A 26080-nucleotide genomic window follows, 5' to 3' on the forward strand; every position below is an offset into this window, starting at 1 on the left:
AATTTTCACGGAATAATTGAACTGAAAAATCGAGTAATTTATGAATTTTCAGATTATTCGAACAGAAAATCAACGGAATATTCAATTTTTGAATAACAACATTTCCAGAAATTTCAGTAGAACTTCAAAATGATAAAAATTTCCTGCATTTGACACAGAAAAATCAGACGAAAAATGGCTATTAAATTTCAATTCTTTGGTAGAATTCAAGGAAATTCATGAGATTTCAGTGGAACATGAACATTCAAAAACAAAATGACAAGTTTTCCCAATTTTCACGGAATAATTGAACTGAAAAATCGAGTAATTTATGAATTTTCAGATTATTCGAACAGAAAATCAACGGAATATTCAATTTTTGAATAACAACATTTCCAGAAATTTCAGTAGAAATTAAAAATGATAAAAATTGCCTGGATTTGACACAGAAAAATCAGACGAAAATTCAGAACACCGCAGATATTGTTAATTAAACTTGAATTGATACATTATTTTTCTCCTCATTCTCAAGATATTTTCTTCAGGCGCAACGAAACCTAATTGACCCCAACGATATCACCACTAGATAAGTAGATATGGACGACTTAGGACAGCCCAAGCGACCCAACTCCCCCCTAAAACCTAACAAAAACCTCAAAAATGAATAAAAACCCAGACGAAAAAATTTAATAGAACAGCCTATCGAATTCGTTAGAAAAATCTATTGAATTTCCTCGGCTCAAATTTTCCAAGTTTCCTCGTTTGATTTTCTTGATGAGAAGAAAAGAAAAACAGAATGAAAAAAACTTAGAAAATTTGAGTCGAGCAAATTCTGCAGAAAATATATGAAAAGAATAAGTTATATATAAAAATCAAATTCTGTTGACTTTTTCTATTGAATGTTTTCTATTGAACATGTCAACAGAATCAGCCAAAAACCAATAGAAACTTTAATAGAAATTCAATAGAATTTTCTAACGAATTCGATAGGTTTTTCTATTAAACTTTTTCTTGCGTGAAACCAAATGAAAATTAAAAAAAATAAATAAATAAAATATTCTCATGCAAATACCCCTGAGTTACATAATAATCGCGGGAAACCCGTGTCCCCTGCACTAAAAATCAATCACAAAAACACCACAACACCAAAAACATGAAATTCAACACCCGAAAAAATTGATCAGAGCATCTCCCACTGTCTCCCCCCAATTGCCCCCAAATCCTCGTTCCACATAACCTACTGAACCCTTTGGCTTTCGGGGATCGCGAGAGAAACCGTCCGAGCTTTTGTGGGCGTGTCTTCCCGCGAAATAATTGTTCGCGTCTGCTGTGTACTTCCGGGTCGCCGCGTGGTGCAGCGTAATACCGCGAATGTATTCAACAAAAGCATAAACTATTCATAATTCACCACAGAAAAACCGCGAACCACACGGGCGACGATAGCGATAAAAAGTTATCGCGTTTTCTCGGAATTTTCAGTGACGAAATTCGAGTGGTAATTCAAAACCTCTCGAAGTATTGACGCGACTGGACTGAATAGACTTGACTTACTGAAGAACCCGACTAGAGTACGAGTTGGAGACAGCTGACAGTGTATATAAACGTCTTGGGGTGGGGGCGGGATGCTGCGGCGTGCGCGACAGCCCAATGACACTCACTAATGAATTTTATCGGAAAACCTTGGGCTTCGTTTGAACTTCTAGCGGGAATTCTATCATTTTCCGGCTGAAAATGGGCGATAAAAAGTGGTTCATGGAAGAAATACAAAAAAAGGCGCGAATTTCATGTTTCTATAGAATTTTCTATTGAGGCATTTTCTATAGAAATTTTTCAATAGGAATTTTTCAAGTTCTTGCACTCTATTGTTCTTCTATTTTTATTTTAAAAATCAAACAGAAAAAGGTGGAAAATTTGAGCGCAGGAATTTCTATAGAAAATATCGCTATAGAATATAAAAATGAAATTCTGTTGTTTTTGACCGGAAATATGCTATTGAAATTGCTCGGTAGAACAAATCAGGTGAATTTAATGTTTCTATAGAATTTTCTATAGAATTTTTTCAAGTTCTTGCACTCTATTATTCTTCTATTTTAATTTTAAAAATCAAACAGAAAAAGGTAGAAAATTTGAACGCAGGAATTTCTATAGAATATATCGCAATAGAATATAAAAATGAAATTCTATTGTTTTTGACCGGAAATATGCTATTGAAATCGCTCGGTAGAACAAATCAGGTGAATTTCATGTTTCGATAGAATTTTCTATTGAGGCATTTTCTATAGAAATTTTTCAGTAGGAATTTTTCAAGTTCTTGCACTCTATTGTTCTTCTATTTTAATTTTAAAAATCAAACAGAAAAAGGTAGAAAATTTGAGCGCAGGAATTTCTATAAAATATATCGCAATAGAATATAAAAATGAAATTTTATTGTTTTTGACAGGAAATATGCTATTGAAATCGCTCGGTAGAACAAATTAGGTGAATTTCATGTTTCTATAGAATTTTCTATTGAGGCATTTTCTATAGAAATTTTTCAGTAGGAATTTTTCAAGTTCTTGTACTCTATTGTTCTTCTATTTTAATTTTAAAAATCAAACAGAAAAAGGTAGAAAATTTGAGCGCAGGAATTTCTATAGAAAATATCGCAATAGAATATAAAAATGAAATTCTATTGTTTTTGACCGGAAATATGCTATTGAAATCGCTCGGTAGAACAAATCAGGTGAATTTCATGTTTCGATAGAATTTTCTATTGAGGCATTTTCTATAGAAATTTTTCAGTAGGAATTTTTCAAGTTCTTGTACTCTATTGTTCTTCTATTTTAATTTTAAAAATCAAACAGAAAAAGGTAGAAAATTTGAGCGCAGGAATTTCTATAGAATATATCGCAATAGAATATAAAAATGAAATTCTATTGTTTTTGACCGGAAATATGCTATTGAAATCGCTCGGTAGAACAAATCAGGTGAATTTCATGTTTCGATAGAATTTTCTATTGAGGCATTTTCTATAGAAATTTTTCAGTAGGAATTTTTCAAGTTCTTGCACTCTATTGTTCTTCTATTTTAATTTTAAAAATCAAACAGAAAAAGGTAGAAAATTTGAGCGCAGGAATTTCTATAAAATATATCGCAATAGAATATAAAAATGAAATTTTATTGTTTTTGACAGGAAATATGCTATTGAAATCGCTCGGTAGAACAAATTAGGTGAATTTCATGTTTCTATAGAATTTTCTATTGAGGCATTTTCTATAGAAATTTTTCAGTAGGAATTTTTCAAGTTCTTGTACTCTATTGTTCTTCTATTTTTATTTTAAAAATCAAACAGACAAAGGTGGAAAATTTGAGCGCAGGAATTTCTATAGAATATATCGCAATAGAATATAAAAATGAAATTCTATTGTTTTTGACCAGAAATATGCTATTGAAATCGCTCGGTAGAACAAATCAGGTGAATTTAATATATATATAGAATTTTCTATAGAATTTTTTCAAGTTCTTGCACTCTATTATTCTTCTATTTTAATTATAAAAATCAAACAGAAAAAGGTGGAAAATTTGAGCGCAGGAATTTCTATAGAAAATATCGCAATAGAATATAAAAATGAAATTCTATTGTTTTTGACCGGAAATATGCTATTGAAATCGCTCGGTAGAACAAATCAGGTGAATTTCATGTTTCTATAGAACTTTTTCTATTGAGGCATTTTCTATAGACTTTCTTCACTAGGAATTTTTCAAGTCTGCACTATATTCTTCTTCTAGTTTCATTTTTTTTAATTGAAGTAAAAAACTTGAAAAATTTTAGCCGAGGAATTTCTACAGAAAATGTCTTAATAGCATAAGTTGTAAAATCAATGCAATAAATGGGAGAATTGATTGTACACAAAGAGAAATTCTGTCGAAAACTTCTAGTTCCGTTAAATAAAATGTCTCCGTGTAGATCATCTGTTTGGATTTGTCCACCTCACAATTAAATTACCGATAATCAAGATTTTCTCCTCAATTGTTCTCCGGAGATTCACGAAACCGAAGGTAAACTGTTCCAGATAAAATACGGAGCCTTATGCGACGGTTATTATCACGTTACATAACTCCTTTTGAATTTGTTATTGCGCAACGATCAAAGGGGGATTCATAATAATACATAACGGGTCACTGGATGAGTTGGTGATTCGTAGGGGAGAAAAGTCGTTGTACAGTTGATTACCCGTTACATGATAGGAATTATGGTTTAATGGATCTTTGGTGGAATATCCACGTGCCCAAAATACCAGACAGTATAATAAATACCAAAATACCAAATACTAATGATTGATGCCGATCGCTAATACCAGGAAATGTGTTGAATTAATGATTGATCGAGATACGCGGTAGCGTATCGGCCAAGTTGATTATTCCGTTAACCCTAGACTGGTCACCATGCGAGGGAATTGCCGCAACGCGTCGTTTTATTCACCTCGCCATCGACGGGTTGACCGGAAAAATTTGAGAAAAATTGAATTCGTCAATTGAAGTATCTGGAAAATTCTAGTATTTTTTTTTTCAATATTGTATCCTTAATTCTGGGAGAAAAAAAATTATTTCCAACAGGTGAGCAATTTTTTCCCGTGTTAAATGAAATTGCCTGTTGCGCGACGTTGCTGAGAACTCGGTAAACGCGCCCGGGAAGTGTAGAGTGGATTCGGCAACGCTGGAGCCTAATAACACGGCGGCACTCTCCCGCGAAGGCGACTAAAGTCGCTTTTTCCCGTCAGGTGACCAGAGTAGGGTTAATGAATAACTTGTACTCACCACTCCCCAGATCGTCAGGTACTTGAATTGGCCTGGGTCAAACTTTTTGAACTTGTGCGCCAGCATCGGTATGTGCAAATCGAAAAATGCCTCGTACAATGTGAAACCGTAGGCGGTGAATGCCGTCAGGTGAAACAAGTTCAATAGAGTTCCCATTTTTATCTGCAACAAAATTACAAATGTTTTTGACATTATTAGATTGTTATAATTATTATTCCGATAAGAAAGAAAGTGTCTGAAGCCTTTTCCTTTTCATCTGATTAAATCACTAATGCATGAATGAAAATTCCTTCAATTAAATTTTTTATGGGGAAAAATCATGGGAATTACGTAAATTTAAAAAATTGTGAATAAATTTAAAAAACTACTAGGAAATATTTTTATTTCGACATTACAAAAAATTGTGTTCATAATATAAAACATATTTACCCACTCATTTCATATATCTTCTCATAACGATAACTGTCAGAGAATCTAAAGGAGATACTGAAATTTTCATAATAACCTTTTTTCTAGAGCAAATTGAGTGCTACAAGAAAGGTCTGGACAAAAATTTAGCTGTCTCCCTTAGATTCGGAGATATTCACTAAAAACTGGCCAATTGTCAAAATCGACATTAACCGCTTTACCACTTCGCTACTGAATTGTAAATATCTGGGAATATCCATGTGCTGTTGGGCAAAAATATAATTGAAAAAAAATAGAAATCCCAATTGTCAGTCTGACTGCACCCGGTCCACACCCACTTGCATTAGGATGAACTTGTTCCGTTGGACCTTGACGCGTCCCTCGAGGGAAACCGGTTCCCACCTCGAATATAATTTGGGTTTTCCTCCAGCCGGCAATATCGGATGCAAAGCAATGTCTCCCGAATGTTATTATCAGTTCGCTATTTGATTCACGGCCTTGCACGCATACTCACCGACTGAACCGTCCGCCACTCTTTGCGCTCGTCTACGAACTGACGCGTTCGATTGCTCACTCGTCTGTCCCTGATAGCTCGCGTGCATATGCCCATCGCTTTATTTCCTTCATTTTTATGTTTTTCGCGATTCACCTTCGACCTCCAGACGGGGCGTTTCGATAATTGGTACAGGTCAGTGAGAAAGTCGAGGGGATAAGGGGGTTTCGATAAGGTTTTTACAATTTTGCGTTGAACTTTTGAGGAGAAATTAATTAGAAAGAGATTTGCAGATTTTGTTTTAGAAAGAACCGGAGTTTTTGATCAATATTTTTTTATGAGGATCTGTTCTACCACTTCGCTATCTTGAATAATCCTGTCTCCATGAAATCCCTTCAAAAACAATTTTTTTGTGAAATTTTTAAGAAGAAATCGGTTAGAAAAAAAATCGCAGATTTTTTTGGGAAAAAAGTGAAGTTTTTGGTCAATATTTTTTTATGAGGATCTGTTCCACAACTGGGCTATCTTGAATAATCCTGTCTCCACGAAATATCTTCAAAAATTTTTTTTTGTGAAATTTTTAAGAAGAAATCGATTAGAAAAAAATTCGCAGATTTTTTTGGGAAAAAGTGAAGTTTTTGATTAATATTTTTTTATGAGGATCTGTTTTACAACTTCGCTATCTTGAATAATCCTGTCTCCATAAAATATCTTCAAAAACAATTTTTTTGGGAAATTTTTAAGAAGAAATCGATTAGAAAAAAATTCGCTGATTTTTTTTGGGAAAAACGTGAAGTTTTTGGTCGATATTTTTTTATGAGGATCTGTTCCACAACTAGACTATCTTGAATAATCCTGTCTCCATGAAATATCTTCAAAAAATTTTTTTTGTGACTTTTGATAAAAAATTGATGAGAAAAAAATTCTCAGATTTTTTTTGGGAAACAAATCAAGTTTTTGGTCAATACTTTTTTATGAGATCTGTTCCACAACTAGACTATCTTGAATAATTCTATCTCCATGAAATATCTTCAAAAAAATTTTTTTTGTGAAACTTGAGAAAAAATTGATTAAAAATAAATTCCCAGATTTTTTTTTTGAGAAAAATTAAGTTTTTCATTAATATTCCTTTATGAGGATCTGTTTCCCAACTACCCTGTCATGAATAATCCAGTCGGCATGAAATCCCTCCAACCCTTCCCTCAAAAAATCAATAAAACCCTAAAAAATCCGCAAATCCCCAACATAATCAGCACTAAACAGCCGCCACATCATTACCATAACAAGTACGTGTTAATCGTCATCATGTTGAATGACTTGACAACTGCTTGACAAGTATTTAACAGCCGTCCCCCTCCAGATAAGGAAATCGCGAGGCTAAATCAACAATTAGCCTCACCACTGTGAGCAAAAAATAAAAGCTAACGATAAAAAAATTATTGCGTCCCTGGGAATATTCACTCGCGTGCTAGACCCGCTGATGACTTTGAGTGCAATTCCACTTCCCCATCCCGCGAATAAAAAGCGACACTCCCAAATCCCCGAAATACTCAGTTGCAAAAAGTCTCAACTCACCTTGAAAACCGGTAAAAAGTTATTGTATCCCAGCCAGAGGTGAATGGCTCCCCTGGAATTTAATTAATAACGAGGTAGACCGTTGTGATGCCGAATGAACGATGAAACCGTGACGAGGCCGGAACGACAACTGAGCCAAGGCTGAAACTCCCCCATTTGCGGATGAATCTTGGCTTTATCGTGGTGGATTTCAGCGCCCCTCTTCGGTATTCTACGGTGGCATTCCACGTGTTATCACGGGCTTGTCCTTATCGACGGAATATTTATCGCTGATGACAAGGGAAGCGCCAATTCCCTGGCGGTTCACATCCGCAGATAATCGGGTGGCGATCGAAGATTGGGGCATGAGACAAGGAAAACACGTGTGCCCGAACGAAAATATTTAACATTTCATTTCATTTCATTTTTATTTCATTGAGATCCAACAGCGCAAGCACGCACGAAAAAATTTAATAAAAAAACCTATCGAATTCGATTCGAACTTATTCTTTTCATATATTTTCTATAGAATTTGCTCGACTCAAATTTACTAAGATTTTTTTATTCTATTTTTCTTTTCTTCTCATCGAGAAAATCAAACGAAAAAGCTTGGACAATTTGAGCCGAGAAAATTCTGTGGAAAATATCTCAATAGAATAAGTTATATAGAAAAATTGAATTCTATTGACTTTTCTATTGAATATTTCAATAGAATCGACCAAAAACTAATAGAACAGTTCAATAGAAATTCAATAGAATTTTCTAACGAATTCGATAGATTTTTCTATTAAATTTTTTCGTCCGTGAGGCCAATTACAGGATCAAATCAAAATGTCCAATTAGTCAATGAATGAAAATAACAATTTATAGAATTTAACAAATATTCTAAAAGTTATTTGACTAAATATCCTATTGATATAATTTACACAACTTATACTGTATTTATTATTATTAGTATTATTATTATAATAAAATTCCAATAGAACTCCAACAGAATTCCGTAGAGAAAATACTAGGTTTTTCTTTAATTTTTTTCTTTACGCGTGTCACGAGGAACTCGACATGTAGTTCATCTGCATGTATTTAACCAGAAAAACTGGGTAGGAATATTTGAATAAAACATAATTATTCGATGTTCATCTCTCGACCCTGATTTTTTTGAGATTTTCCCGGCTGCAGATGATGCCACGGCCGCCACCAGAGGTCAAATCGATAAATCCGTTGAGTTAGAAGCAAAATGAGCAAAGTGCAGTCGGGATTCATATCAAATTTCGCAGGCCCTCGAATTGCCACAAATCAGAGAATATCCCTGACTCTTAAACAATCCCAAGGGCCACGGGAGATCTCATAATAAAATCCACCAAAAAAATTTTGAAAATTCATGTCCAAGATTTCGTATTGAGAAATCCCAATAGAATAAGTTATATAGAAAAATCGACGTCTACAGATTTTTTTATAGACAAATATCTATTTAAAAACGCACGGAGAAGTCGCATAATTTTTAACCCTCGATCACTCGCGCTCTTCCGCCAGTCTTCATCCGCCGCATGGTTAGCGCTGTTGCCACCTTGGCGCTTCCCGCTATGCGCGCATTCCAAGTGCGGTAGTGAATCTAGCAACACTGTCGCTCGAGGCGTCGACGGGGGCTCGCGCGTACCGGCCGGCGTGGCACCGCTGTTTTGTCCGTTCGATGTTTCTTTTTTTTTCAGCTAAACAAATTTCCGTAGAAAAAAACGGGCAACGCCAACGCTTAATAAAAGGATTGAACTAGAAGCTCTAATTTTTTCAGAATTTTTAAACTTCGAGAAACACGAAAAATATAAAAAAAACGAAAACGGACGGCGCCGCGAGTGATCGAGGGTTAATTCAATTGGCGCAAAAAAATAGAATTTCCCAATGCGACTCCAATAGAATTCCTTACAGGAAAATTCCGCAGACCCTCGAATGTTCACGTATAAGAGAATAACGCTGACTCTCAGACAATTCCAAGGACGACGGAAATCCCAACCGCTGCGCCACGCGACTCCGAGACAAGTTCAATGTCGAGTGCGGGGAGTCGCCGTTGGAAAATCGATCATCATCATGAGAATTACAACATTTCTACGATATAATAGTAAAAACGATGACGGGCAGAAATCAATAACAAGTGGAAGTGTTTGGCTGTGCAGGTGGAAATGATTCGGCAGAATGCATCGACGAGGAAAAAATAAATAAATTATTCCTTTGTAATCAAATAATTATTCCCGAGTTTGAATTAAAATATTTTCCACGTAAAACCATTGATGTTTCGTCGGTGATAACGATATCGATGGGATGTCGGTGTTTCTTACTGAAATCATCTGCATTTTTCATTTGCAAATATCGTTGTTGCTCGTTACAATAATTTTTTTTATTGAGCAACAACATTTCTTTGAGAGATAAAAATGTGTTTTATACTAATAAGAGTCTTCACACCGCGGTAGACGCAGATATAAAGAGATGATAATCACTCGAGTTGACATTGAACTATCAGTGACGAGCTGAGGCGGAGAGATCCGATTATGAAATATTATCTGTGGTTTCTATTTCTGAGCTGACGGGAACAAAACATCAATGCATGCGATTCTTACATCATCAAATATTCACAAGCAATGTATGATGCTTGATAACATGAGATTAACCGCAAAAGGACGAACGTAACGTATTCCAGTAGTGGAAGGGTAGAACAATAAATAAATTGATAAACTTGAATAGACTTGGAATTTTTCAAAGACTTGAAAAAAAATTGAGGAAAATGCAATATTAAATACAGACAATTGAATTGGAGAAATTGAATTATTATTTTTTTCTTGGAATCTTGCAATCAGGACTTAACGAAATTGTTCGAGGACTTGAAAAAAATTGAGGAAATTTACAATTAAATATAGAAAATTAAATTGAAAAAATTGAATTATTCAATTGAATTGGAAAGCGTATAGATAAATTGATAAATAAATAGAATCATCTTTTATGTCTCAAAATCTAGATTTAACAAAATCTCTCGAGGACTTTGAAAACAACTGAGGAAATGTAAAATTAAATATAGTGAATTGAAAATTTTCAATTACTTATCGTTCATTTTTTAATTGAATTTTTTCAATTAAATTAAAATTAAAGACAAAAATCGCACTTCAAGTTAATTTTTTGATTTTTATATTTATCTTGTTATCTAATAAACATAGAAAAATTTTCTTGAACATTTTTTTTTTCAGCTCTCGCATTATTTTATAATAAAATCTTTGACATGAAAAAAATGAATGAATGAATAAATGAATGAATAAAACGAATAAAAATAAAAAACCTAAAGTTTCATTTCCCGCATTCTATTCTCTCACTGCACTATTGATTTCCAAAATCCCAATTTTCACATCCCATTAGCGTCTACACGACTAGATCTACACAAATTGACAACAAAAAATTTTCTGTAAACAATTCCCTCACCTTTATTACCTGTCTCCTCCCGAATTTCGCGAATTCCGCTAATTTCCAAAATATTCACAAAACAAAATTTCAACTTTTCTATTTCTTCCTCCACCACTTAATGACTCTAATTACGCCCTAATTGAATCAATTACCGCCTCATAATCGCTCTCACCATCCTGAGCCTCCTCTCGTAATCCCACACAATATTTACTCATCAATTCAGTGAGAATAATAATCGAAAAAAAAATGCAGCAGTGAAAAATGCAAAATGCAGTACCTGCTCTCCCGATACGACAGCGCTGCCGACACCTGGCAGGTACCCCCGTTTCACTTTGCCGCGAATATTTTTTTAGAATCCCCAGCGGCCTCTGATGGAGCCTCCAGGAACTAGGGAGGACTGAGGATCCGTGATCTGTAATCAACGACTGATTAAATCGAAAATAAAAACATTGACATCAAACCGCGCCGATTTAATTCTCCTCCGCTGCATTATTCGTATTTTTCTCTAGTCTACTTGATCCAATGCAATGATCCATTCTCTCGTTTTGTGTTCATGAATAACACTCGATTATCTAGAGCAATTTATTTAAAAAAATATGGCATAAAATATAACGACAGATGGAAAAAATTTCATATAAAAAACTAGGAAATTCGCTGGAGAATTCTATTGGATTTCTATCGAATTTTCTGTTAGTTTTCGGACGATTCTATTGAAAAATTCAGCAGCTCATCTGTGCGTTTTGTCAGTAGAGGTGTTGAATGGAAAATACGCTATAGAAAAAATCAATAGAGGCCGATTATTTAAGCAAATGCAATTTATTCTGTTCAAATATTTTCTATAGAAATTCATTGGTTCGAATTTTTCAGTTTTTTGTTTGAGTTTTGTAATGAAAAGAGACAGAAAATAGAGCGGAAAGACTTGCAAAATTCATGCCGAGGAATTTCTTATAGAAAATGTTTCAATAGACAAAGCTATAGAGAGATGAACTCCTGTTTTTTCTGTCAAATAGTTTCTATCGGATATTTTCTATTAAACAAGCACGCAATAAAGTTGTGAAATTCTTCTATAGAATCGGCCAAAAACTAATAGAATTTTCAATAAAAGTTTAATGGAAATGCAATAGAATTGTTTATTGAATTCTATAGAAAATTCTATTGGATGTCTCTTTTTATAGAAATTACTCGGCTCGAATTTCCAAGTTTGTTTGACTCTTGTAATGAAAGGAGAAGAAAAATAGAGTGGAAAAGACAAAGGGAATTCAGGTCGAGAAATTCCTATAGAAAATATTCAATAGAAAATATGCTATAGAAAAAATCATTAGAATCCGATGTTTTCATACAAATTATGCTATTGAGATATTTTTTATAGAAAATTCTTGACTAGGGATTCCTATAGACCGTGTCTCAATAGAAAAATTTTCACAAAAAGATGAAATTCTATTGGAATTCTACCAAACAAGCCTTTTTCATGCCTGATTTTTCATTCACTCTATAGAAAAAAGTCCATAGTGGCATAATGTGCTTTTTTTGGAGGAAAATATAAAAAACAAATAAAAATACTAAAAATTAAAAATTTATGCACAATTTTAATTCATTTTAAAGAACAAAAAAATCATCTATAGATGTTATAGATTATTTTAACATTGTTTTCCGCACATTCGCCATCATACGCGCATTTTCCGCATATTATGTTATGTTTTTACACAATGCATCCTCATGAATATCGTCCGTGCAATTCATATTATACACAATTTTTAATTCATTCTATAGAAAAAGTCTATAGATATCAATGTTTCCATAAGAATTCTAACGCATAATCTCCTCTTCTTGGATTTAACTATAAAAAACGAGTAAAAATACAACAAAATGCAAAATTTATGCACAAAAATTTCTAAAGAAAGCGAATTTCCCCATTAACATTCTTTTCCATACATCCGCCACCATATGCGCATTTTCCGTACATATTATGTTGCGTTTTTCCACAACGCATCGTCGCGAATATAGTCCGTGGAATCCATTTGATGCGCAATTTTCAATTCATTTTATAGGAAAAAGTCTAGATAAAAGCATAGATTAATTACATTATAATTGGATTATAGATATCAATTTTTCCATAAGAATTCTAGCGCATAATCTCCTCTTCTTGGATTTAACTATAAAAAACGAGTAAAAATACAACAAAATGGAAAATTTGTGCACAAAAATTTCTAAAGAAAGCGAATTTCCCCATTAACATTTTTTTCCATACATTCGCCACCATATGCGCATTTTCCGTACATATGTTGCGTTTTTCCACAACGCATCGTCGCGAATATAGTCCGTGGAATCCATTTGATGCGCAATTTTCAATTCATTTTATAGGAAAAAGTCTAGATAAAAGCATAGATTAATTACATTATAATTGGATTACAGATATCAATTTTTCCATAAGAATTCTAGCGCATAATCTCCTCTTCTTGGATTTAACTATAAAAAACGAGTAAAAATACAACAAAATGGAAAATTTGTGCACAAAAATTTCTAAAGAAAGCGAATTTCCCCATTAACATTTTTTTCCATACATCCGCCACCATATGCGCATTTTCCGTACATATTATGTTGCGTTTTTCCACAACGCATCGTCGGGAATATAGTCCGTGGAATCCATTTGATGCGTAATTTTCAATTCATTTTATAGGAAAAAGTCTAGATAAAAGCATAGATTAATTACATTATAATTGGATTATAGATATCAATTTTTCCATAAGAATTCTAGCGCATAATCTCCTCTTCTTGGATTTAACTATAAAAAACGAGTAAAAATACAACAAAATGCAAAATTTATGCACAAAAATTTCTAAAGAAAGCGAATTTCCCCATTACCATTCTTTTCCATACATCCGCCACCATATGCGCATTTTCCGTACATATTATGTTGCGTTTTTCCACAATGCATCGTCACGAATATAGTCCGTGGAATCCATTTGATGCGCAATTTTCAATTCATTTTATAGGAAAAAGTCTAGATAAAAGCATAGATTAATTACATTATAATTGGATTATAGATATCAATTTTTCCATAAGAATTCTAGCGCATAATCTCCTCTTCTTGGATTTAACTATAAAAAATAAGTAAAAATACAACAAAATGCAAAATTTATGCACAAAAATTTCTAAAGAAAGCGAATTTTCCCATTAATATTCTTTTCCATACATCGGCCACCATATGCGCATTTTCCGTACATATTATGTTACGTTTTTCCACAATGCATCGTCACGAATATAGTCCGTGGAAGTGGCGGTGGGTTTCGCCGCGGTCACTCCGCGCTACTCGCATCAGTCGCTGTAAACTTACGTGCGCGGACGCAACTACTCGCAATGTACCGGTGTTATATCTGATAAAACGTGAGGATAAAACTAGTGCTGGAGTTACACCAATTATCTAATACTGGATTTTACGAATACAATAGAAAGGTAATGAAAACATGTGCATGCGCCTCAGGCGGAAACGAAAAATTGAATTTTTCAACTTTTCATTCGCGAACAACTGCGTCTGTTGTGAACAACTATTCGATTTTATTTCAAATTCGAAATAGTGACATTCTCTTTTAGTTTTTGAGACGAAAAAATTCTCTTCGTCGCGAGTCTTTTTGTTTTTTCATTCCGCAACGCGAACGATTACGAATCTCATTGTTCGTTCTCGTTAATTGTCTCCCCCCAAACATTTATTGTTCACCGATGATGACAAAGGAAACAAATGTCCACGTAATGCAACAAAAAGCCGCTGTAGATTCGTGGAGGAGTGAATTGTTGGGGTCACATGTTGCTGCCTTTTAATCCTCAAGGTCTTGCGCGAGAATAACTATTGCATTTTTATTTTGCCCGTTGTTTGATTGCACTGCTTATAACAGGAGATCGATAGTTTATCGACGACGGAAATTGGATTGTGGATTTCAACTATCTGGTGGTCTGTTTATAGCGGGAAGTATCGCCGTCTGCTCTGCCATTTCCTGGTGCATTAATATTTATATTGATGCATGAATTAAAGATTTTTTTTTATTATATTTTCTTTTATTTATTGAATTGATTTTTTTTTATCGGGAGTATGTGACGTTTTCGGGAGTGAACGTCATTGGGGATTATTTTTAATAGTGAATATAATACACAGTTGAATTATCATGATATTTTGGAGATGACATTTAAGAACGAGTGAATAAAAAAAAAAGTTTCGAGTTCTGGGAATTGAATAATTTTTTTTTAGGAAATCTTGTTCCGAAATTAATTGGATTTAAAATAAGAAAGGATCGGAGATGATTTAACATGAATTGAATCGACGGGTCAGATTATTTATAGTAATAATATGCATTCATATTTTTCCTGAATTCAAGATTTTTTATTATATTTTTTTTTATTTTTTGGATTTAATTTTTTTTATCCTGAAAATTGAGGATTCAGTGATGTTTTCAGGAGTGAACGTCATTGGGGATTATTTTTAATAGTGAATATAATACAGAGTTGAATTATCATGATATTTTGGAGATGACATTTAAGAACGAGTGAATAGAAAAAAAAGTTTCGAGTTCTGGGAATTGAATAATTTTTTTTTAGGAAATCTTGTTCCGAAATTAATTGGCTTTAAAATAAGAAAGGATCGGAGATGATTTAACATGAATTGAATCGACGGGTCAGATTATTTATAGTAATAATATGCATTCATATTTTTCCTGAATTCAAGATTTTTTTAGTATTTTTTTTTATTTTTTGGATTTAATTTTTTTTATCCTGAAAATTGAGGATTCAATTATGTTTTCAGGAGTGAACGTCATTGGGGATTATTTTTAATAGTGAATATAATACAGAGTTGAATTATCATAATATTTTGGAGATGACATTTAAAAACGAGTGAATAGAAAAAAAAGTTTCGAGTTCTGGGAATAGAATAGAATTTTTGAGGAAATCTTGTTCCGAAATTAATAGTCTTTAAAATAAGGACGCGTTCAGAATTAATTCAACATTAATTGATTCGAGGGATCAGATTATTTATAATAATGATATGCATTAATATTTTTCCTAAATTGAAGACTTTTTTATTATATTTTCTTTTATTTCTTGAATTGAATTGTTTTTTTTTATCGCGAAAATTGAAGATTCAATTATATTTTCAGGAGTGAACGTCATTGGAAATTATTTTTAATAGTGAATATAATATGGAATTAAATTATCATGATATTTTGGAGATAATATTTGGGAACGAGTAGCCAAAGAGAAAAAAGATTTTTGTTTTCGGAACTGAATTAATTATTTTAAGGAACCCTCGTTCTGAAAATAATTCTTTTTAGAACAGGAAAAGTTTCAGAATGGATTCAACATTAATCGAATTAACTGAATCGAAAGAAATCTTTGAAATTTTCTCAAAAAATAAATTTCCCATATTTTTCGGATTTTCTCAAACCCTCAAATTTCATATTTCAACAGCAAAGCTTTCTCCCCCCGAGAACAAATATAACACATCAGACTTTTGCAATGACTCACGCAGGTAATTCTACCTGCGGTAGAGGTGACAACAACCTGTCGACGATGGCTGCACATACGTCCACTACATCCGACCGTTCAAATAAACTCCCCCAAGGTTGAAAATATTCGTGGAACGATCAATACACCGTCACTTCCGTTTTCATGTATGGAACAGTGACCACCAGTAGCCCCCGAAGTCCCAATTGCCGGTTTTTCCCCATCTGTTTTGAAATAAAATATTCTGTCCTCAATTTTTTCTCTCTCCATTTCGCCACAATCGTTTCACTTCTCGTGTTCGAATCGCGAATAATCGCGAAATGTTGTTAAAACGTGTTTTCGAATTTCATTGTTCGGAGTATTATTTAATTACTCGATGTTAATCCGGGGGCACTGGTTTGTGGAAACGAGAGCGTCCAGGTATAAATGAATAAATTATGTAATCGGGGGAATTGATAGCCGTAGGAGAGCGCTGAGGCATTGGGAAGGGCTTCGCCAGAAATGGTTTTGCAATAAATGCGCAAGTGGATATAACGTTCGCGTTGCGGCTGAGTCACTCGGCGATTTTTTTTTCTTTCCGTTTTATTTTCTAACGATAAGACCCACCGTATATGGCTTTCTCTTCGGTTTCTATGCTGTTTTATCGCGCTACGAAGACAGGTTTGAGGGAAATGGATAGGTTTATGATGAAGTTGGCGGAAAATTTCAGGAACTAGAGTCAATAAATATACCAATCGGGCCTTGTAGTTTTTTTTTTCACAAAAAATGTATTTCTTCTTCATGAAATGCATTCATTGTACAGTTCTATTGCAGAAATTTTTGCGGTTGTATTGTCCTTTGCAGAATGCATGGGCAATATCTCGAATGATCGATTTTTCCACTTTGAACAAATAATATTAATATCCAAATACAAAATTTCTGACGTGAATAAAAAAAAGCGGTGACTCAATTTTATAAAATATACATAATATAAAAAATATAATATTTTATAAAATCTACATAATTTTTATACATAAAATATATAAAAATATATAATATATATATTTTTAAAAAATAAATTGGGCCAATTTAAGTAATTTTTTCACATATTCTTCAAAATATAAATTTTAAATTTAGAATCACAACCATCTGAGGGATAGTCACGTCTTTTTATGCTTTTTTATGCGTTTCTTTGTAATTATGTAAATTTTCAGGCCGACGTTAGGCTGTTGAGGCTGTATTTTTCTATTTTTCTGGTAAATGAGGGTTGATCCTGTTACTTTATATTATCTTTTGTTTAATTTTAAGCTGATTGCACTTGAACTATTAATTTTTTATTATTTTATCTGTAATATTATTCTATGTATAATGGCCTCCCCCCTGCCATAGGGTTTAACTCCCTTTAAATGCAGTAAATGAATCAAAAATCTAAATCTATAAATTTTCCCGTGTGGGGAGACAAAAATCCTCTCTCTTTTCCCAAATCGCATGAAAAATATTCCACTCGAGTCGAGACAAGCCAGGATGCCGAAGCCTCGGACTAACGGTTCTCTTTTTATTTCCCTGAAAATAAAATCCCTCTCATACCTCAGACTAGTTTTGAGATTCCGTTCAGACGAGTTGCGGTGACTCATCCGTGAACGTATTGCCAGGATGCCTCGAAGGTGCTTCGGCGGGGGATATCTTGATCCCAAAGTGTGGATAAAATGAGGGGCATTCCACCGCACCGCTTCATTGAATCTCTTTGTTCCTCGCATCGACGCAGCTTTCACCGAGTTTTCGTGATTCATTCGCATAAAAAAAAAACAATGGACTCATCGATATAATTTCCCGCGACTCTTTTCTTTGATCACTTGATAACAGGTGCATTGTTAGGAAAGCCATAAAAGCGCGTGGAAATGTTTGCCGAGGGAGATAACTTTTCGGGGCGACGCTATTTGCTATTTATCATGTGACCGATTTTCCTACTTCGCATTCAGTTTTCGCGATAGTTAAAAATGCGGTGGATTATTCTGAAAACCTGATTTTATAATGGAGTTGGCGGGAGAGATATATTACAGTAGCTCTACCCGTACGGTAAATTCAAAGTTTATTGAAAACTGCAAAAAAATTGCAGAAAACTCGATTAGATTGGGAATCCTAATTTTAGAAATTCCTCGGCTCAAATTTTCCAAGTTTTTTCGTTTGTTATTTTTTTAATAATAAAAAAAAATGGATGAAAAAAAAGCTCATGATTTTTTTATTCATGTAGAGAAATTTAAAAAACTAATAGAAAATTAATACGATTTTTAATAGAAATCCCATAGAATTTCCTATCGAATTCACCAGAATTTTCCATGAAATTCTTTCGTGTGAGAATATATGACATCATATTATATAAATAAATATAATAATATATTGACATTGTCCATCATTCAATTAATTACTTAAAAATAAAAAAATAATGCAAATGAGAATTCTAAACAAGTCTCATGACTCCCGCCTCTCCCCCGCACCGCTAATTTCCATCGTTTTTTAAACTCCAGATCAACTACCAAAAAATGTCAGAATACTGTGAATACATGTGGGATCCAACCCGCGGTCACGGAAGCACAGCGCTAGCCCGAAGTATCTACCAGGAAGAGGCTCGTCTCGATTTGAAAGACAAAAAGCTCGCTATAAAAACAGTACGAGCGATTCTCCGAGAAATGCCCGGTGTAGGTAAGCACTTTGTGTCGACGTAAAATTAATATCCCCAGCACGTGCATGAATTTTCAAATGTGTATATCCTGCCTCCCGTACGTGAAGCCTTTACCATTATTCTTATGTGTATAATAATGTGTTATCATCATTACCATGCGCTCAGACTTGAAGCAGTGTAACGACGAATACATAACGCGCTTCCTGTTGGCCCGGAAGTACCGGACTGAGCAGGCCGCTGCCCTGATTGGAGCTTATCAGGCGCAGGTGGCACATCGTCAAGATATTTTTGGAAATCTCACTGCCAGGGATCCCGCACTGCAGAGGGCTCTCAGGGCGGGAATTCCGGGGGTTCTTCCTGCTCGTGATAAGTGAGAATTGTGATTTTCTTCGATGAACCGAGAGAATTTAATAAAATTGTTTTATTTGAAAATTTTGTATTCGTAAAATCCAAAATTTCGGATTTTTTGTGTCAGGATAACTAATTTTGTCCTCAGGAATAAAAAAAATCAATGTTGGCTGCCAACGTTGGGCCAATGTCGGGCCAATGTTGGCCGCCAATGTTACGCCAGTATTGGACCAATATTTGGTCAGTGTTGACTGTCAACGTCGCGACAATGTGGCGGCCAACATTGCGCCATTATTGGACCGACGTTGGGTCAGTGTTGGCTGCCAACGGTCTGCCAATATTGCGCCAACGTTGTGTCAATGTTGGCTGCTAACGTACGGCCAATGTTGGCTGCCAACACCGGACCAGTTTTGGCGGCTGATGTTGGGGCAATGTTGGGTGCCAACATTGGGCCAACCTTGGGCCAGTGTTGGCGGCCAACGTCGAGATAATGTTGGCAGTCAACGTTGGGTGAATGTTGGCTGCCAACGTTGGGGTAATATGCAATTCAATGAATCATTGAATTCAATAATTGTATTCAATGAATTGAATACAGCATCATAGAAATTTCACTTGGAAGTAAATTGCTAATTTATTAGCAAAAATATATTGATCATATTGTGACAGAAGCAATTTTCTTTATTGGAGATTGACAAAATTATATATTTATTCCAATGAAATGTTTTATGTAATTAATAAAAATGCCCAACAATTTTTATGGAAAGAACCCCAATAACTCACGCAGAAAAATTAAAATCGATCGAGTTTTTTATCTCCAACATCTGTTATAAAATCACACGGAAGAGGTAAATCAGAAATTACTTCTGATCGAAATTCTCTGATTCAAATACTGTTCAATTTCAAATAGTTCTACCTCTCGGAATGGATGATTGCACAGTCTCAGTAGAAAATTATTATCCGCTTCCGGATTAATACAACTTCCGCCCATAAAATTCCCCTCATCCCTCCAGTAATAAATTCCCCACATTTTCTGAAGTAAAAATTTTATAAAATTCAATGAATTCATCCCAAGAATTACTCAACATCCGCGACTCCTCGATTTAATTTCTAATAAAATGTTCTAGAAAAGGGAGGTGTGTTCTTGTAATGCTGGCTTCCCAATGGGACCCCATAGCAGTGCCAGCTCTGTCAGTTCAACGTGCAATTTTCCTAGTTCTCGAAACTCTTATTCAAGACCCACGTAATCAGGTAATTGGCATCGTGAAGCGAGAAAACCCGTTCTCTTCATAATTAGAAAATTCATGGGGGAAATTGTTTTATTACTCAGCAATGTGGATTTGTGATTGTGATCGACTGGTGTAACTTCACACTGCGTCAGGGAAGTGCGCTTGGTGCGGCAGCTCTTCGTAATTTGATAGCAGCACTTCGGGGACGGTTTCCGGCGAGATTCAAGGGTATTCATTTTCTCTCGGCTCCGCTCTATGTTCAAGCCACACTGGCCTTGGTGAAGCCCTTTCTCGATGAAAAAACACGTCACAAGGTGAATTTATTGATATTAGCGCAGCCGGGTTTAATTAATTGGGATGAAACTCATTCGAATAATTTAGTTGGGGAGTATGGAGAGGAATTGGGAATTAATCTGAAGAGTATTTCGTCATTATTATTGGTCAAATACTTGAGGAATAATTAGGTTTAAAAATAAATGTTAGGGAACTCTTTTGAAGGGAAGGAATTTATGTTTGCATTTAAGGTTTCTTGTACATCTTAAATATTCTTCTTTATTATTCAAGAAAAATAAATAAATACTATGTGTTGCTTCATTCTCTACCCGAAGAGGAATGATGAATTTGAATTAGATAAAACTCTTTATTTGAAATTCTTCTGTTGGGTTGAGAATATTTTTATTATAAACTATTAAATTCTCATATTTATTCAAACGAAACGTCTATATATTTGAAGAAAAAAAACATTTACTTAATTGCAGTGGCGTTTATTTAATTCAATTGAATCATTTCTTTGAATAATCTCTGAATAATTTAATTCTGAGAATTTAAACAACCTCAGTTATTCTTTTATAAGAATGAAAACTTCAAAAACAGCCAGAAAACGACTATTTGACGCAATTCAAGCAAAAAAAAATTTTTTTTAATCGCAAAAAATCGTCGTTTAAAATTTTTTTTTAATTTTTTTAATTTTTTTTTATTTTATTTTTTTTTATTTTTTATTTTTTCATTTTTTTTTCTTATAGTTCAATTGACTACAATTCAATTGATCAGATTTGGCTGATTACACTTTTTTTTTCATTCCATTAAAATTCAGTATCACATTTTCCTTTCAGTTAATCCATTCACAAAATCTTCTCCCGTCAAAATTTCTCAATAATTTTCCACTCTACTCAATGCAAAATTATTATTCTAATCGGTACTCCCAATAATAATAAAAAGCCAATGAACAAAAAATAATAAAACTCTCTAAATTCCCTTCTTTAATGTAAAATATCTATAAAAAAATTATATATATTTATTTATATATTTATTTTACATCTGAAAAAAATTCGATTATTTTCATTTCAATTTTTTCAATGTGATAAGTAAAAATAAAATAATCGAAGTTAAGCAAAAGATTGGAATTCTTATTCCATGAGCATGACATGACTTGGCGGAATAGATCGGCGACAGAAAACGTTTTCCCAATTTTTGTATAGAAAACAAAAAATCGCCAGGAAATCAGCGTAACTGAAATAAAATCCTGGCATTCTCCTTGATTCCCAGATCTACCTCCACGGGAATAATTTGAGTACTCTCCACGAGCACCTGCCAACGGACATTCTGCCCGCAGAGCTCGGTGGAACCGGCCCCTCGTTCAACCCCGGTCTCTGGGCGGAGCCGGTCATTCATTCGGCAATGAAAGAGGCCGAGCTGGCCGCTATAAAAAAGGACAAAGACCCGGCGGATAAACAAGGAGAAATCAAAGAGAGATGCAGCGAGAGACACAATGGGGACGCAATTAGAGCCAAGGCCACCATCGAGGGAGAAAGCAAAAGCGACAGGTTGGAGATACCTCTCGACGCGATCCACAAATCCACGAATGCATCAGTAGACGAAGAGAATAACATAAATGTGGACAATCGCCGGGGAAATTTGCGGAGAGAGAAAAATAAAGTCTCCAGCGAGACCGAGAACATTCTGGACAACGACTCCAGGGTGAGAATCTATCGGGATGAGGAGGACAACGTCACCAGGAGAATCGAGTCGGAGTCCGATATCGAGTGCCTCGATCCGCCTTCTGAAACTAATTCTAATGAGTTTGAAATGATCTCGAATAATTTGGGTAGCGAGGACAGCAGGGACAATTCTTTGGACAGTCTCAGGGGCGAGAGGGTCAAGATCAAGGGCAGCAAAGACAAATTGCCCGAGGAAACGAATCTCATTACTTGATTTAATGACGTTGGGGTGGAACCAGCAATTTTTTTCAATTAATTTAAAGAGAAAACGTGTGGAAAAAATTAATAGATAAAATTGAGGTTTTTTAAGGAAAGGAGTTCTCAAAATTACACGAGAAAAATGAACATTCATTGAATTTTTTTTGTCTGAAAATAATCGTTAAAAAAACGCGTGACAAAATGCAGATTTTTAATAAAAATCATCGCATTTTTTTTAAATTCTGTAAAGTGTTTTATAAAAAACGTCGGGGTTTTTAATATTTTTTCACATTATGATTACGAAAAATAATCATAGTAGTATGAAAAAAATGGGATGAAAAAATCGAAAGATTATGTTAAATTATGGTTTCATGATAGTGTGAATGGAAAGAATCAATAAATAAAATTAAGGTTTTCTAAAGAAAGAACTTTTCAAAAAGTAATAAGAAAAATAAACAAGCATTGAATTTTTTTATCAAAAAATATTCAGTCAAAAACGTATGATAAAATTGCATTATTTTCAATAGAAATCAGCGTAAAATTTTTTTTTTAATTCAGTAAAATGTTTTATAAAAAACGTTGAGTTTTCTTACCACATATTTTTCGAATGGAAAAAATTGACGTTTTCTGAGGAAAAAACTTCTGAAAATTAACAAGAAAAATGAACATTTATTGAATATTTTTCCATTAAAAAAAAATCATTCAAAAGCGCATGGCAAAATTGCATAATTTCCAGCAGAAATCGACGCAAAAAAATATTTTTTTCAATTCAGTAAATTTTTTAATAAAAAACATTAGGTATTTCATCATATTTTTTCATATCATTATGATTATGAAAAATAGAAAATAGTGTTATGGAAAACCCTTGACTTCTTGTATTCTTCTGTGATCAAAAGCTGTTCATAAAACTGTAACTCACCCCATAAAATTCCAAGGCTTCCTTTGCATGTAATTGAAGTAGAGAAATGCGATGAGTTGCTTCATTCCAATCAGTTGATGACGCAAATATTCTGAGCATGAGTCACTTCGGGAGAAAATGTCAAACCACATTTTTTTCTGAGAATTTTTTTTATGGATTTATAATAGGGAATTTCCTCAGCTGTAAAAAGTCCTCTGACGTTAAATTTCGCGACTTCAACGTCAAATTCATGTACTATTGGGAGAAAATTATTGTAAAAAATAATAATTTTAGCCTCGAAGAGTTGCATTAATCAACATTCCATTCTATTGTTCTTCACGTGGAAATGAAATATTTTGTGTTAAATATTTCTATTGAAAACTTTTCATTTCCAATATTTTCTATAGAAATTTCTGTAGCATTTCTGTTTTATAGATTTTTCCGTAGAAATTCTATGGAACATCTATAGAAAACAGGAAGCAATAACAATCAACATTTCTATATAGAATCTATAGCAAAATCTATAGAAATATGGATGCCTATAGCAATTCTATAGACACAAAAATGAATATCAAGATCTATAGATTTTTCTATAGAAATCTCTATACAATAGGAAAGTATATAGGGTTTTTAAATTGCGAAATGGCTATAGTTTTTTCTATAGAATGCCATCTATATAAAACAAGAAGAAATTATTTAATTAATAATGCAATTATCAGAAAAAATTGTTCGAAGAGTATTTTCTCACAGTGAAAGAAGTCTTTTGACACTTCGTTTCGTTACTTCAATCAAAAATTCATGTATTACTAGAAAAAAATATATTGTAAAAAAAAATCTCAGCCTCGAAGACGTTGATCACTCAACACTCCATTCCATCGCCCCTCATCTGGGTACGATTTCCCAATAAAGAGCCAATAAAAATGAAAATAAAAGACAAACACCCGATGCTGCAATAAAAATCCTCGTAATAGATATAAAAATTGTATTTTCACATCGGCAAATTGACACTTCACACAACAAACAGTATAAATTTTATAAATACTTCAACAATGAATTTTTAGAAATAGTAGAATCTAGATAAATTTATCGAAATAAATGGTAAAAAAAATATTTATCATCACGAACATGATAAGTTAGACAGGTGGCAAAGTTTCTCTCCCCCCGGCAGAAAGCGTCTCACAAATTATCACGAAGACATGGATAAGTTTGGAATGAGTCACACACAATTTGTAAATAACTGTAATTGTGCTATCATGGTTTAACTGGTGGCATTTGCCAACCACCAAAGGCACGTTCGATCTCCTCGGCGACAGCCAGGCTCAGGTGGTCCTGATAGAGGCCAGCTACAACCTGAATGCCAATTGGTAGGCCATTGCTGAATCCCAGGGGACAGGCAGTTGCTGGAAATCCAAGGACATTGATAATTGCTGTGTAGGCGAAGTTGAAGGGTTTCAGGAGGGGCTCGTGGTGGAATGCAGCTGGGGTTGGGTGTGTTGGGTAGAGGAATACTCCATTTGTACCCAGTAAATCCTGAAAAAAAATTATATAAGAATTTCTGAATGAAAATTCTAAATTACATTTTTCTATAGAAATTTCTATAGAAATTAATATAGTGTTTTTCTGTGAAAATATATATAATTTCTGTAGAATTTTAAAATTCTATAGATTTTTTTTTGGATCTATAGAATTTCTATATTTTTTGAATCTATAGGATTTCTGTAGATTTTTTTTGAATCTATAGATTTTCTATAGATTTTTTTTGATCTATAGAATTTCTATATTTTTTGAATCTATAGAATTTCTATAACAATTTCAAATTCTATAGAAACTTGAAACTGCATCGATTCTATAGAAATTTATATAAATTAAAAATATACACTTCGTTGTAGTTTCATGATTCTATAGATTTTTTAACATCGCATTTGCTATAATCTTTTTCTATAGAACACCCTTGACATAAATTTCCAGTTTATTCAACTGAAAGTTTTCTTTCAGTGAAAGATTATTTGTATAAAATATTTTGTATTAAAGAGTTCTATTGGAAGTTTTTCATTTCCAATACTTTCTATAGAAATTTCTACAGCATTACCGTTTTATAGATTTTTCTGTAGAAATTCTATAGAAAATCGGTAGAAAACCAGAAAAAATAATAATCTACATTTCTATACAGAACCTACAAGAAAATCTATAGAAATCTGGAAGCCTATAGCAATTCTATAGACAAAAAATATCAAGATCTATAGATTTTTCTATAGAAATGTATGTGCAATAGAAAAGTATATAGGCTTTTTAAATTGCAAAATGGCTATAGTTTTTTCTATAGAATGTCGGTGGCATAAATTTCCATAGTTTACAAATACTTATCTTTTACTGACATTGATGTAAAAAAAATTTCTATAGAGATTTCTATAGACAGTCTATAGAAAACCTATAGACAGTCTATAGAAAACCTATAGACAAGCATGTCTATAGTAGTTATATTGACACGAAGAATGGATATAAAATTCTCTATAGACTCTTCTATAGAAATATACATGAAATATAAAAATCTATAAATTTTTAGACGACGAAATGACTATAGATTTTTCTATA

At 33.6% G+C, this 26080-nt stretch overlaps 3 protein-coding genes across 19 annotated transcripts in view; 1 reads left to right on the plus strand and 2 right to left on the minus strand.

The window, feature by feature from the left end:
* Window positions 1-10874, minus strand: part of LOC107038969 (androgen-dependent TFPI-regulating protein) — a 29298-nt gene extending 18424 nt beyond the window's left edge. For 3 of the 12 annotated variants that reach the window (XR_001460931.1, XR_001460930.1, XM_015258359.1), the window contains exon 1: window positions 1221-1532. Coding sequence is in view for 5 of the 12 variants with exons in the window: in XM_015258364.1 (XP_015113850.1) it covers window positions 4777-4932 (156 nt within the window). In the remaining 7 variants the exon portion in view is untranslated. Of the gene's footprint in view, window positions 1-1216; window positions 1533-4776; window positions 4939-5205; window positions 5290-5698; window positions 5751-7252; window positions 7464-10690 lie in introns of those variants that run through there. The other 9 variants (XM_015258364.1, XR_003783079.1, XM_015258367.1 and 6 more) reach the window with 9 other exon arrangements.
* Window positions 10875-14007: 3133 nt separating this feature from the next.
* LOC107038961 (clavesin-2) lies at window positions 14008-24327 on the plus strand. Its single transcript, XM_015258342.1, has 6 exons — window positions 14008-14125; window positions 18667-18841; window positions 18987-19191; window positions 20294-20417; window positions 20497-20709; window positions 21941-24327. Exons 2-6 carry the CDS (start codon window positions 18682-18684, stop codon window positions 22604-22606), a joined length of 1368 nt encoding a protein of 455 aa, XP_015113828.1. The 5' UTR covers window positions 14008-14125; window positions 18667-18681; the 3' UTR covers window positions 22607-24327.
* Window positions 24328-24453: 126 nt separating this feature from the next.
* LOC107038960 (fatty-acid amide hydrolase 2) overlaps window positions 24454-26080 on the minus strand; it is a 135673-nt gene continuing 134046 nt past the window's right edge. For all 6 annotated transcript variants that reach the window (XM_015258339.1, XM_015258338.1, XM_015258336.1 and 3 more), the window contains one exon: window positions 24454-25018. In XM_015258339.1, coding sequence (XP_015113825.1) covers window positions 24740-25018 — 279 coding nt within the window. In that variant the 3' untranslated portion in view covers window positions 24454-24739. The remainder of the gene's footprint in view (window positions 25019-26080) is intronic.

The sequence above is a fragment of the Diachasma alloeum genome, unplaced genomic scaffold (assembly GCF_001412515.2).
Source record: "Diachasma alloeum isolate Michigan unplaced genomic scaffold, Dall2.0 Dall_scaffold_00289, whole genome shotgun sequence".
Classification (NCBI taxonomy): Eukaryota; Metazoa; Arthropoda; class Insecta; order Hymenoptera; family Braconidae; genus Diachasma; species Diachasma alloeum.